Raw genomic sequence first — 13252 nt, 5'->3', positions numbered from 1 at the left:
CGTTCTTATTTGCAAAATAGCTCAGTTAAAATATATAGAGCATCTAAAACAGCCTCACCAAAGTTTCTCCATTGTATTTAGACCCGAACTTTAACTGGGCCATTTCAACACAAGTATTTGCCATTATCTTAACCAAGGTCCTCAGCTGCAGCGTTTAAAGCCTGAGGTTCTGCAACCTTTAGATGTGTCCCTAATCCTTAGAGTCCTGCTAATGACCTAAAGCAGAAACTCTGGCCTGGAGATTTAAATCTCTGATCAAATAGATTTAGCCATTTATCCTCCACCTGTTCATCCCTTTTTTTTCTACTTAAACTTCACAATCTCTTCTTTCTTCCGTTTCATGCTCGTATACTTGAACCATAAAGCGCATTTTTTTCCCATTAATATTAGGAATAAATTATGAGAAAGCCAGACTCTAACTTATAGTTTTATTTGTCTAAACAATTTTATTTGGTTGCACTTTATCTCCATTTAACTGTGATTCTGACCTAAGCCGCCTCCTGCTGGTAGTAACAACATTTCTCTCAAACTTTGATCCGGAGCAGAATCTAGAAAATGACCTCTGGCTTTTTCTTATCAGAAAGGGTGGGACACGTCCCCGTCTGGTGGGTGTTGATAAATCATAGATTTACTCTCAAACCTTGTGAAATAACAGACATCTGTCTTATTTACTTCAGTTCATTACCTCTGACCAGCTTCCCCGTCTCCATGTAGGGAAAACATCCCATACTTGTCCCTGCATGTTTGTAGCAAACTGCAGAGAGGAAAACCTGCAGCTCAGATCTAATGCTTGTCCTCATCAGTGGATCTTGGCTGCTTGCTTTAATTAAAACTCTCTGAACTTCTCCACAACTTTCTCCCTGATCTGTCTGCCGTTTGTTCCCCAATGTTCTCGGGCAAACCTCTGAGGCCTTCGCAGCTGGATTTATGAGATTAAATCACACACAGATGGTCTCTAATTAGAACAAGACATCTAAAGGCAATTAGTGGCCCTGCAGTTGATTTAGGGTTATTGTAGCAAAGTGAGCTGAATACAAACGCACAATACACTTTTCAGAATTTTATTACGTTTCATTTTCCTGCCACTCTACAGATGTGCACTGCTTGGTGTTGGTCTGCGACACAAAAATCCCAATAAAGTGCATTTAAAGTTTGTAAAGTGACAATTAAAAGAAAATATGCATTTYGAATTAATCGGAGCAAATAATCAAAATTAGGATTTTTTTATGTAAAATTTACATCAGGTTCATTTTAAAGGTGACCTATTATGCTTAATTTAACAGGTTAGGATATGTACAAACCCTACAAAACATCCTGATATTTTTTGAACAAAATCATTCTTGGATAATGAGATTTTGGTTTGCCTTTTTTTTCAGAATGACCTGTTTTACAGCATCTTATCACTTTAAATCCAGATAAAGTTTTTCTGGCCAACTCAACGTTTACATTCACACGTAAAGGGTTGACAACTGATGCACAATGCACAACCGTACATCTTTGAAAAGCAGAAGGGGAGCCTCCTGCCCAACAAACGAGAAAGCATGAAGTGGTTTCTGAAAGGCAAGCCAACAATAAAACTCTTGTTTTTTCCAGCAGCCGGTTATTACGCATAGAGACGTAAAACCAGCTCACCAAACCTGCTGGGTTGATGGGTAACGGCACAGTGCCCTTTGTTTGTCACCTAATAATCAGGTTTTTGATACGGCTCATTTTCAGAACAGAAAACACTTATTGTGAAAAACATGAATTTTTCATAATTCATAATACGTTCCCTTTAAAATATAAAATACTTTATTTTACCTTCTATTTATGGCTGGAAGAAAGCCATGAGTTGACATATCAGAAAATTAACAAAGATTATGAGACATTCGTTTCTTGTACTCGACTGCAAACCGGCAAGAAAGAAACCATCCGAGTGTTTAAATCCTTAGTTTTATTTTATAAAATCTGGAAGTTGGCCACACGGTTTGTCTCCTGTGAGCAGCACTAACCAGTACATATCCTCCTCTCCGCTGTGGTTGATGGAGTCGATCCTCTCATCTTCAGAGGCAGCCTTCCAGCGAACCCCTCCCCCCATCCCGTCTCCCCTCCACCCTGCAGAGTTTCTGCAAACTGCCTCATCCATATTAATCAACACGGCCAACCTAAAGAGAAGCATAAACCGGAGCAGGCGAAGGCTGGGCGTTTGAGGGGCTGCTGCCTAATTACACCGCTGTCGTCTTGGGGTTACAGATACAAAACAGACGAAGTGGACCCGGGAGCTTTGAGCCACAAACCAACCAGAAAACAAGTTTGTAGCAAAAAACATGAGAGGTAGTAATGGAAATATTCTGTTTGGCAGCTGTTTTTTTATCCACTGAGTGAGATGTAGCTAAATGAAGATTTAAAAAAACAAAACTGGTGAAAACATGTTGAATCGGTCGATACGATTATGGTGAGGAATATTAAAATGTGCCCGGATACATTCAGAGTGCAGACAAAAATACTGTGTAATAATATAGACTATGATATAACGTGGTACATTTCACTTTAAATCTCTTCTTTCAATAGGGTTGGGTTTCTGTAAAGCTCAGAGAGGTAAAAGCCACTGTAACGTATAAAATAGTTGATTTCCTCTGGTAAAAGTGCTTCGTTAAAGTCATTTACAGCTACAGTATGGTGCGTTACAGAAGACTCGATCGGGTCCAACGAGTCGACACTGATGACCGGTCAAACTAATACAGGTGCTAAATGTCGTCACTGTGGGAAACAAAAGGCCTTAGCAAAGTGAAAAATAGAAATATTCTACTGTAACTAGTAAGACTATAAAAGTGTTCCTCAGTCCCCGGGGTCCAAAGGCTCGCTCCGTCGGCTCCAACTGAGGAAATCCCTTTGGCACCTCGCTTGCTTCATGTTTGTCTCCACCGTCTGTGAATCCGGAGGTCCGTGGAGGACGCCGCCGCTTCGCTTTGAGGCCAGGCCTCAGCTTGGAGGACGGGGTTTTTATCCACAGGAGGCGCATTGTTCCGCTGTCAGGTCGACTTCCACAGCGGGTTGTTGTAGATCCAACCGTCTCCCTGCACAAAGCACAACTTACGTCAGTGAATCAGCAAAAAAAAATATATGATATTTACACACAACGCATAAAACTTTTCCCCCATTCTGATGTCTAAAACCTTGCCTTTCAGGGTTTTGTTACCGTAGGATTAAAACTCCTGTTGGTTTATAAATTGTGGATTACTTGGCAACCCAGAACAAGAATCAAACATGGAGAACCAACATTTAGCTCTATACTTACTAATCTAGAACAAACTTAGAAAATACCATCTACTTAGCTTCTGTTGTACTTGTATTGTTTTTTTTTCTAATTCATGTAAAACAAAGTGCTGTGTAAATAAAACTTCTTCTAAAATGTGTTTAATTTGTATTTCTTCAAAAGCAGAAGTCTAGATACATTTCTTCAGTTTAGTAAAAAAGTTTTGGGTTTTCTGAAACAATCTCCTGATTGACTGGAGATGGTTGGGTTCAGATCATGTTGCTGCCTCTTTCCACAAACTCAATTACTGACTTTGCTGTCCTTAAAGCTGCAATGTGTAACCTTTATAAAAAAATGTTTTTTTTTACATAAAATGGTCACCATATCTTGACAGCACAGCATCAGACTTCTCCCAGTACTTTCTGCAGAAATACTCCACAACCAATCACAGCCAGGAGGAGGGTCTTGGTGCTGTCAATCATGGTTGTGTGTGCGCTGCTCTCTCCCCACCAGTGTAGCCCTTCATCTGTACCTCCTTAGTGAAGTATTTTGGTTTCCAGGGTTTGTTATCCGCTGCTCTCTTCCTCTCCTCCACCCGCTGACTCTCCTCCAGCCTGTGTTTGTGCTCCGTTGCTTCTTCCATGTTTCCTTCCTTCAGAGACTTGGTGACATGTTGCCATAGCCGCCTGCAAACCAAGAAGAAACGGGGCACAGTGATGAACTCTGACCTAACTCTACCAGGCCTTCTAAGTCGGCTCCAAATGTTGATGATAAAATAAAGTAAAACAAAAACAAGATTGTTTTTTACAAAAGCTGGACTTCAGAGATCATCTATTTCACTCGATGCTCAACGAACTCTGTTACACATTTTGTTTTTTCTGACCCAGAATAGTAAGATCTTTTAACTGCTTTGTGTTTAAATTAGTGACGTCAATCAATTTGGCTTAATCACACAATGCACATTGTCCTAAAAATGTAAAAAAATATATTTTTATTGTCTTAAACCAAACATCTCAGTTTTCCAGGTTTTTATACTCAAGAAGACTGTTTAGAAATTGTATTCTTTGTTTCAAGCGTAATTTAGAAATGTTAACTACAAATTGGTTGGAAGGACATTTCATCAAACCTGGACATTTCAGAGTTTCAATAGTTGACATTTTGAAAATAATCTAAAATTTTCTAGAAAAAACTTGGAAAAATGTCTACACTTTGTAGAAGCAGCTGAAAGTTGGACATACAAATAGTCGCCACGCACAGCCCAAATAAAAAGCATTCATGGTTGTAAACGTAACACAAAATGAGGAAAAAGTTTGAGAATAAAATAAAAACTTGTATTTTAAATAATTCTATTAAAATCTCCAGTGCCTGGACGTTTGTTTTCACCTGGACTCCATCCTGCCCTGCCTCTCTACGGGTCGCAGCTTCTTCCTGATGACAGGAAGTTTGCACGTGTCGATCACTTTGGTTTCCCCGCTGCTGTAGGTGAACTCCAGCGTGCCGTTCCACTCGCCCTGTGCTTTGCACACGATGGTGTTGGTCGGGTTGTGTTTCACCTCAGCCGTCACCCTGCAGGTTAAATTAAAGAAGAAAACCTCAGAGGAAACGACTCTCAACTCCTTTTCTTTTCATTTAATGCTCCAGAAAACAAACACGATGTACAGAAATGACCAGAAGCGATAATTTAATAGAATGTCAGAAGAATTTCTGGGTCACAAAACCCGTCTCATATTAATGCTGTGTATACTTAATAAAAGGTAATTTAAACAGATGAACATGGGACCTTCAGGCGTCTGGACACAAATATGAACGACACCAAATATATTAATTTTCCATGAAATCACAAATAAGTGAAGATACTTTACTGCTGTTCTTTTATTTGCTTTTTTTGTTTTGAAATCGTCTTTGTATATAACTTAGTTTGTTCTTTTAATACACTACATTCAATAAAGTCAAACTCTAAACTAAATTAACTCAAATGTTTTGCTCCATCAGAAAGTACAAATCCATTGCAGTCTTGGTTTACAGCTCTAGAAACCATTAAGGCCACTTAAAATGATCAGTTTCTTTGATTTTACTCTTTATTCTATGAACTGACAACATGTCTCTGAAATTTAAAGCAAAAATGTAGCATTTATTTGCAGAAAATTAGAAATGGTCAAAATAAGGAAAAAGATGCAGCGCTTTCAGACGTCAATGTAAAAAAAAACAAGTTAATGTATATTTAGAAACAACAAAATTAATGTTTTAACTCTGTTCAGAAATCAATATTTGGTGGAACAACCAGGAGGTTTTCAATGGGGTTCAGTGGACTTGTCATTTTTTCCAGAGCTGTACGTTTAGTTTTGAATGACACAAAAATCTCATTTTTATTGTTCTACAGTTTCCAATGTATTTCACAAAGTAGTTTAGCTGCTCTTTGTTTAATAGTTGAGTTGTTTTGTAAGAATTTAACATTTTTAGCAGAAAAATCGCTCAAGAAAACTGTTTTAGATGTTCTACTGAATTTGAATTCTATTGTGTTCTGTGACCTCTTAAATAAATAAAACCATCTCATTTTAGAAGATTAAAGCAAAGCCTGAACAACGGAGAATCAGCAGGGGAAAATAGACTATTCATGCTGCCGCTGTCAGTCTGCAACCTCCATTACCACAGAAGAAGACGGGCATAAATTAAAAAGTCAGACAGCTTCACAATGGAATAATCTTCCTCGGCGTGTGGAGCTTTTATGAATGAAGTGTCAGAGAAGAGAAGCAGCAGCCTGGAGTCCTTTCTCACAGTATAAAAGCTGTCAGAGCTGATAAAAAGAAAAAGAAAAGTCTCACCTGTGCACCTTCCCTCCATAGAAAGGCTTTGTGTGAAAGGTCACCGTGGCTGAGTAGCCGCTCTTGATGCAGTTGATGGAGACTTTTCCCCCCAGCTCCACCCAGGGGACGGTGAGGATGGAGCGGGCGTAGGCGCAGGGCAGAGTGAAGACGTACTCCTCGTCGTGCTCCAGGAGACACAGGACTCCTGGGAGGAAGATGAGAAAACACGATTACATTCAAATAGATTCATGTGAGAGGAAACCCGCTTTTTTATCCTTCATCGTTAAAACTCGAACCTGAGGAGGAGCGTTGACATCGACACGCATCTTTAATTTATTTCTACTGCTAAATGCAGAATTCAGTTTTGCTCAAGTTTATGTAATCAAGGACAGTGAACAACGTTACATGTACGAAGGTTTTCTAGCCATAGGCTAATTCACAAATCCAGTCTTTGGTTGAACCTTTTAAAAAAACAAAACAAAAAAAAACAAAAAACAGTAAAATTATAAAATATGGACTCCCATCACACTCGTCTGCATAACACTGGTCAACAGCCAAAACACTGTCTGGGGTTTTTCAACTGTTTTACGGTCATTTTGATGAGCTGAATCCAAAAATCTCGGTTTTGATCACTCAGGTCAACTTTATGAACTATGGAGCAACATAAGCATCAAAATGCACGACTTGTTCTCACATATGGATGAGTTTCCTGAGGATCTGAGAACAACGAGCAGGAGAAATGAAGACTTGATGTTCATTTTACATGTACTCACCCTTAACAGGTGTTCATTATTCAATTTACAGAAATCCAAGTTTGTAACATTTAATTAATGCACTGTCAGAAAACAGAAAAACCTTTTCTGGATGAGAAATATTAATGGAAACTGATGTCACAAAAATGTAAGCAATTTAATCAGAAGATCAGATTTCTCTAAATCAAATTAGAATAAAAACCTGATTTGAGTGAGAAAAATTGATGTTATTTTTGGATTCAGAGGCGCAAAAGACATTGAAAACAACTTCCAAAAACTATTTGCTTGTAACCCGGTGTGACAGCAGGGCCTAGTCCAAGTTCAAACCTCAAACGACGGTTACATACTCTCTCCATTGAATCTGACTGAGCTTAAGCTCACTTCATGGTTTTTCACTACTTATTGTTGCAAATAATCCCAACACATACTTTGAAGTTCATGGATATAAATCTTGCAGACACAGATTTAACTCCTAAAGGCTAAATCAGTTTTTATCCTGCATTAATCACCTTCTTCTTTCGTTTGCTTTCATTTTAAAACTTTCTTTGCACATAGCTATGTGAAACTTTGCGTTCCCTGCCTGCCTGTCTGCAGTGTTTCTGACAGAAAAAGGGCCGCCTGTCCTCGCTCCACATGTGACTGGAGAATCACGGAGTTATAAACAAACTCCCTCTGCTTTATGAATAGTTTTCTGTTCTTGCTTGGTTGCAGGAAACCACTTGTGAGGCTGTGTTTTGCTGCCGGAGAGGAAATGTGCATGTGATGCCACAGCGAGCAGGAAACAACAGAGGGGATTTGTTAGAGATAAAACTATTCAGTGCTAACAACGGCCTGAAGCTCTGGGATTAAAAATACACGAGAACAGCTTGTGTAGATGAAATGCGTCTAAAACTCATTTTCAGCCAGTCAGTGCACCTGGTCATTTTCAGAGGACGTTTTTTGCTTAAGCCTCTTAAATCTGTATTATAAATCATCCAAACTTTAAAATAAGGCTGAGCTGATATTTGCTTTTCCTGCTTCTTAAAGGCACGACTTGCAGATAATCTTCACCTACTAGGGACAGATTTTTCAGCTTTTTTTTCTTCTGACCTCCACTTATCACTTTAATCTTTCGAGCACGAAGCATGGCGAGGTGAGATGACTGGTTAGAAAAGGAGAAAGCAGCAGAGTTTTTCCAGATGCAGCACTTCACCGCTCTGCTTCTGACTCAGAGTAGAGCTGCTGCTCCTCCATGTCGAGAGGAGCCAGTTGAGGTGGCTCGGGCATCTGGTCAGGATGCCTCCTGGACGCCTCCCTGGTGAGGTGTTCCGGGCACGTCCCACCGGGAGGAGGCCTCGGGGAAGACCCAGGACACGCTGGAGGGATTACGTCTCTCGGCTGGCCTGGGAACGCCTTGGGATTCCCCCGGAGGAGCTGGAAGAAGTGGCTGGGGAGAGGGAAGTCTGGGCCTCCCTTCTGAAGCTGCTGCCCCCGCGACCCGACCCCGGATAAGCGGCAGAAAATGGATGGATGGATGGAAATCACAAACCTAACAGTCTGCATATTAGAGCTGTGTGATTTCATACCATTTTGCTATATTGAAAACGGTAACAACATTGATTATGACAAACCTATCCTCTTCAAATATTTTCTTGTTTCTTCATCACAATGTCTCTGCTGCTCCATGTGACCTTCAGCTTCTCAGGCACTAAAAATATCCAAACCGTTTTGCATCAGGAGCTGCGAAGCCCATCAAACAGCCCAAATAAACTGCATTATTACCAGGAAGAATTTGCATAAGTGGCACTTGAACTTTCATATGCTACCAAGAAAGTCATCCAAGTAGTCCTCTGCCAATATGATAATTAGATATTGACATTGAGATGATTGGGATTCAATGTGTTTCCTGCAGCCCAGCCAGACTAGAGAAGTGAACCAAACACTGAAAGCGTTCGTTGTGTTTTCTTGACTCGGGATGAATGTTGACGTGTCTTCAGTGGTTCCAAGGGTAAAGGAATTAAGTACGTTTTGTGAAACATCAGATCGTTCATGTTTAAGGAAGTGTTTGTCGTATATGACGCTGATGTTTGGAAAATTTGAAATGAATAAAAATGCTCTGATAATGATGTCAGTCTTTTGATCATCTCTAAACAATTTTTTCAAGTATAAAGATAAAAAAAACGCTTTGATTTGACTAATAAAATAAGATTTAGACACACAACACCTAAGTTGGACACATGATATAACTTGACAGAACTGGAAAAACGAGACACTCTTGCTCCATATTCATATTCTAGTATATGTCTCTTGACTATTTCCTCTCTTTTACCTCTAAAGTTCAGTTTTATCCACATCAGATTAAATCAGGCTTTCCTCCTGCTGACTCATCAATGAGTCTGCAATAATCAGATTACAAACAGCGATCGATACGTCCTGAGGTGAAGGTCACCATGAGTCACAAGCTGCCAACAGGTGAGAAGAGGTCTGAGCCAGGCGCCACGGCCGAATTCAAGGACTTCCTGTTCTCCATCTGCAGGTGATTCATCACAAGCAGGTGGGTGACCGAACGGGTCGCGATTGTTGCTTTCTGTGGCGTCATCAGGTTTAAGACGGAAAGCGTTGCAGCAAAAACAACGTTCTGATTTCAAAGGTTCTGAGATTTATAATCCCATTTCTTAGCTAAATATTTATTGTTTTATCTTAATTTACCTCTCGATGAATTAAGAGGTACATTAATTTATCTAGTATTGTGAGATACTTTTTGATTTCTGATACATTTTCTAAGGATGGCATGAAGTGAACTGCAGGTTTGAACAGATGAGAATAATTTCACTAATCAGCAAACTAAATGTTTAACATGCAGACATATTCAGTAAATTACAATATTACTGAAAACCTTCAGTTATTTCTGGAACTTTTATCACTAAATGCAGTTTATTGTGTAGACGTATTTCAAACACATGAATGTTTGAAACTTTTGTTATTAATTATGACGTTAACCTAAGAGGAAACAAAATTTCTGTAAAATATATGTATATATATTTAAAAACAGAAATGTAGTCTTAATAAAATGTGTTTTTAGTACCTGCTTAAATGTGGTTGTTTTTATAGGGTACTTTTAATCTGATAAATAAAACTAATATTCTAATTTATATAACTAAGTTGCTAAAATGTTTTTTGGGGTTTTTTTGTACTGGAATGAAAACAAATGACAAAAAAAAAAAAAAACCTCCACAAATGTTTGATAGTTTCTGTTTCAAGTTGTAGAAAGACACATTTATGACATGAGAAAACACACCGAAAGTTAAAATATCTGCCTGTCTTAAGAGTGGCCTGTTAAGCAAATTTGATCAAATCAAAGTCTTTGCCATAAACTCAACATTTCCTGTTTGCAAGGTGAGAAATTCTGAGTGAATCTTCTGAACGTGTTGTGGTTCTGTGTTTGTTTTCTGATTAATGTGCAGGACTTGAGTAGTTTGGAGGGTGAAAATGGGTCATGAAACGTTCTTTAAGAATGTCAGCGACAATAAACGTAACAGATAAAAGGTAAACAATCGCTATTTTTTTTACATTATGGAATGATTAAACCAGCAATGCTGGGAAATCAAATGCATTTCATTTAAAAACGTGCAGAACAATTTTAAACTTCTTTGCAATGAGATTTCTGGATTTCTTACTACTACTGCATCTTCCCACGTTAAAATAAAAACTACATAAATGTTAAGTTTTGAAAAAAGTTGGGATTATTTCAGAAAGAAATTTGTGAAGAAAAAAAATCTAATATCTCGTCTTGTGCGTTGATAAAATATTTTATAAGTTTGGAAAAAGTTGCTGCCGAAGATCTTTCCTTTTGAACTGAATAGAACTGAATTGGGGTTGTCTGTGTTCCCTTTAGACAAAACAAACATGAACACAAGTCTAAATGTTTAAAATACTAGACATGCATCTATTTAAACTGAAACGGGGAGCTTTTAGGTTATTTTGATGAATCAAACTGACTTTCTGCAACAATTGCTTTACCTTATTCTAAGCCAAACTCTCCTCCAGTTCCTGTCGATGTGAATAAGTAATAATCTGCTGCTCCGTTCATCTGGATGCCATCTTCCCAGGTGCATTGTGGGGCTTTGTTTTTGTTTTGTTCAGAAGCAGCTGAAATCAGGAGACGCAGCATGGTGGCGCCTTTGTGCTGCGGTTTTATTATGTAAGGATGTTTGTCCCCGAGACGCAGCAGGCGGGCTGCTGAGTCCTCTATCACACAGCTGCCTCTTCTCTGCTGAGGCTGCGATTTTTGACCACCTTTTATTTCTCACACCTATAAGAAAACCTTTGCTGGACTGACAAATCTGCACAGACCCCCGGGAAGTTTTACAAAGGCCAGCAAAGGGGGGGATGGGACTTTAAACAACTTTTTTTTCCCCAAACTTATAGAAGTGGCTGCCAGAAATAAAGTATTTTAACAAAATACTCTAGTATTTGTTGTTTCTGCAGACTTTTGTGAAGACATTAGATATATATTTTTTCACAGAGTATCAGTTATTTTCATTTTCTGACTGATCAAAGCCTGTCTGGTTGGAAAAGTTGTTTACTTCCTGTTAAGAAGCTTTTTAAGACAATTTAAACTGGATATTATTGACTTGCTTGACTTAGAAAATACCTCTAACATTTACAGACACTTTTTCTCACTGGCTGAATTTAAATCTGATCAAACTTTTCTTGCTTTAGTTCAGTTAGAAACAGCAAAATTGTGCAAAATTGTTCATTAAAGATTAAAAAAAAGAAACTTTCTAAATATATTCAACCAAAAACTCCTCAAGTAGCACATTAGTAGTTTCATCTCCATCTGGTTCAAACTCACCAGATGAATGCTATATTACTGTATTTTAGGCAAGAAGATTTTCTTATTTAAAAAAGGAATTTCATATTTGTTCATTTGCATGTTTTAACATATTGTTCTATGTTTTTTTAAAAAAGCTTAAGAAGTTGAATGAAAAATCAGCAAAATGTGCTGATTTTTTTTATCTGACTAATCAATTAATCAGCAGATTAATCAATAAAATTACCATTAGTTGCAGTCCTGGTACATATAACTCGCAGCCATGATTTCTGTAACCCGTTCCTCCATTTTTACCCAGATTGTCGTGGCGCTCTGACTCACCTTCTCCCACCATGGACACGCCCACAGACATGCCCATGAACTTGCTCTTGGTCCACACGTGAGCATTGACGCACATCTGCCGCTCCCGACACTCGCAGTAAAACCCGGAAACGGGTGGATGATGGGACACCTGCTCCGCGACAAACCGGACTCTGTAAGAGCCTTCGGGCGAATCCTCCCCTTGCTGCGAGTTGTTGGATCCTCTGGCGGGTTCCCGGGCCGGGCCTTGGTTTGATCTGACCAAAGGCTTGACTTTGTCCCGAGGAACTTCCCAGGAGCAGTGGAACGTCTCCCCCAGCACCGGGTTGTACGGCTTCTTGGCCACCGCGCCTTTCCGTCCCTCGTGAAACGCGGTCAGGTAATACTCCACGAAGCGCACGATTCTGTCCTCGGCGGTGGCGCCGGCCGTGATGGACAGGAACATGTCGGGGTGGGCCATGAAGTTGGCGTACATCTCCAGCAGGGATCGCTTTTCCAAAATGAACGTGGGCAGCACCACCTGGGGAGGAGAGACGGGTTACACGCGCCGGCTGCAAAGGGTGAAGAAGCGGGCGGAGGCTCACCCGCGTCAGGTCCATCCCCAGTTTGAGTTGGGACAGCAGGTGAAGGATGACGCTCCGCTGGTCGTCCAGGACGCCCAGATCCTCCTCGTCATTGTCCTCCGTGTCCGTCACCTCCTCACTGGGACTGATGTCCTCCAGCCTGAGGTGGTGCTGCCAAAACGGGACAAAAACACAAACTATTACCTTTCCAATCTTAAACCCAACAACTTCTTTTTGTTTCCGAGAAGCCAAACAGTTTTGCAATGATTGATTGTGAAAAAAATGCTAAGTTTTTCTTTGGACTTGATTTTTTTCAACATTTCCTGATCCAAAGAAAGGTAAGAACACATTAGAAACACAGATTGACATGCTGGGAATTCACACACACTCATGAATTTTAAAGCAGTTTTGGTCTAGTTTCTAGTGAATATATCTTAGTACACTTGGAATAAGACAAAACCTAAAACAAGTAACTTTTCAGCAAGATACAGGAGTTTGTTTAAAGTCGATAAATCTTAAGTACAGATGAATTATTAGATTACTTATGTTCAGTTATGTTTCTTGTTTCTTTTCCTCTGAGGCCTCAAAATGACCAACACTGCTTTCTTACCGTTTCAAACACCCGAGCTGCATTAAACTGAAATATTTCAAATCTGATTAGAAATGAAGCGACTTTTTCAGTTTGGTGTTTTGCGAAAAATATTTACGAATAAAGACTGTGGAATTATTTGTCATAAAAAGAAAACATAAGTCAGGCATTTTAATAATGCCGTTTAATTCTCCCA

The 13252-nt window shown here is 39.4% G+C and overlaps 1 protein-coding gene across 2 annotated transcripts in view; it reads right to left on the bottom strand.

Annotated features, from left to right (window-relative positions):
* Positions 1–1913: 1913 nt before the first annotated feature.
* osbpl10a (oxysterol binding protein-like 10a) overlaps positions 1914–13252 on the bottom strand; it is a 99778-nt gene continuing 88439 nt past the window's right edge. For both annotated transcript variants that reach the window (XM_008422418.2, XM_008422419.2), the window contains 6 exons: positions 12489–12638; positions 11926–12424; positions 6058–6244; positions 4619–4801; positions 3768–3921; positions 1914–3056 (listed from right to left, as the gene is read on the bottom strand). In XM_008422418.2, the coding sequence (XP_008420640.1) occupies positions 3012–3056; positions 3768–3921; positions 4619–4801; positions 6058–6244; positions 11926–12424; positions 12489–12638 (1218 nt within the window). In that variant the 3' untranslated portion in view covers positions 1914–3011. The remainder of the gene's footprint in view (positions 3057–3767; positions 3922–4618; positions 4802–6057; positions 6245–11925; positions 12425–12488; positions 12639–13252) is intronic.

This window comes from Poecilia reticulata, linkage group LG11 (genome assembly GCF_000633615.1).
Source record: "Poecilia reticulata strain Guanapo linkage group LG11, Guppy_female_1.0+MT, whole genome shotgun sequence".
Lineage (NCBI taxonomy): Eukaryota > Metazoa > Chordata > Actinopteri > Cyprinodontiformes > Poeciliidae > Poecilia > Poecilia reticulata.
This window is presented reverse-complemented; position numbering and strand designations above follow the sequence as displayed.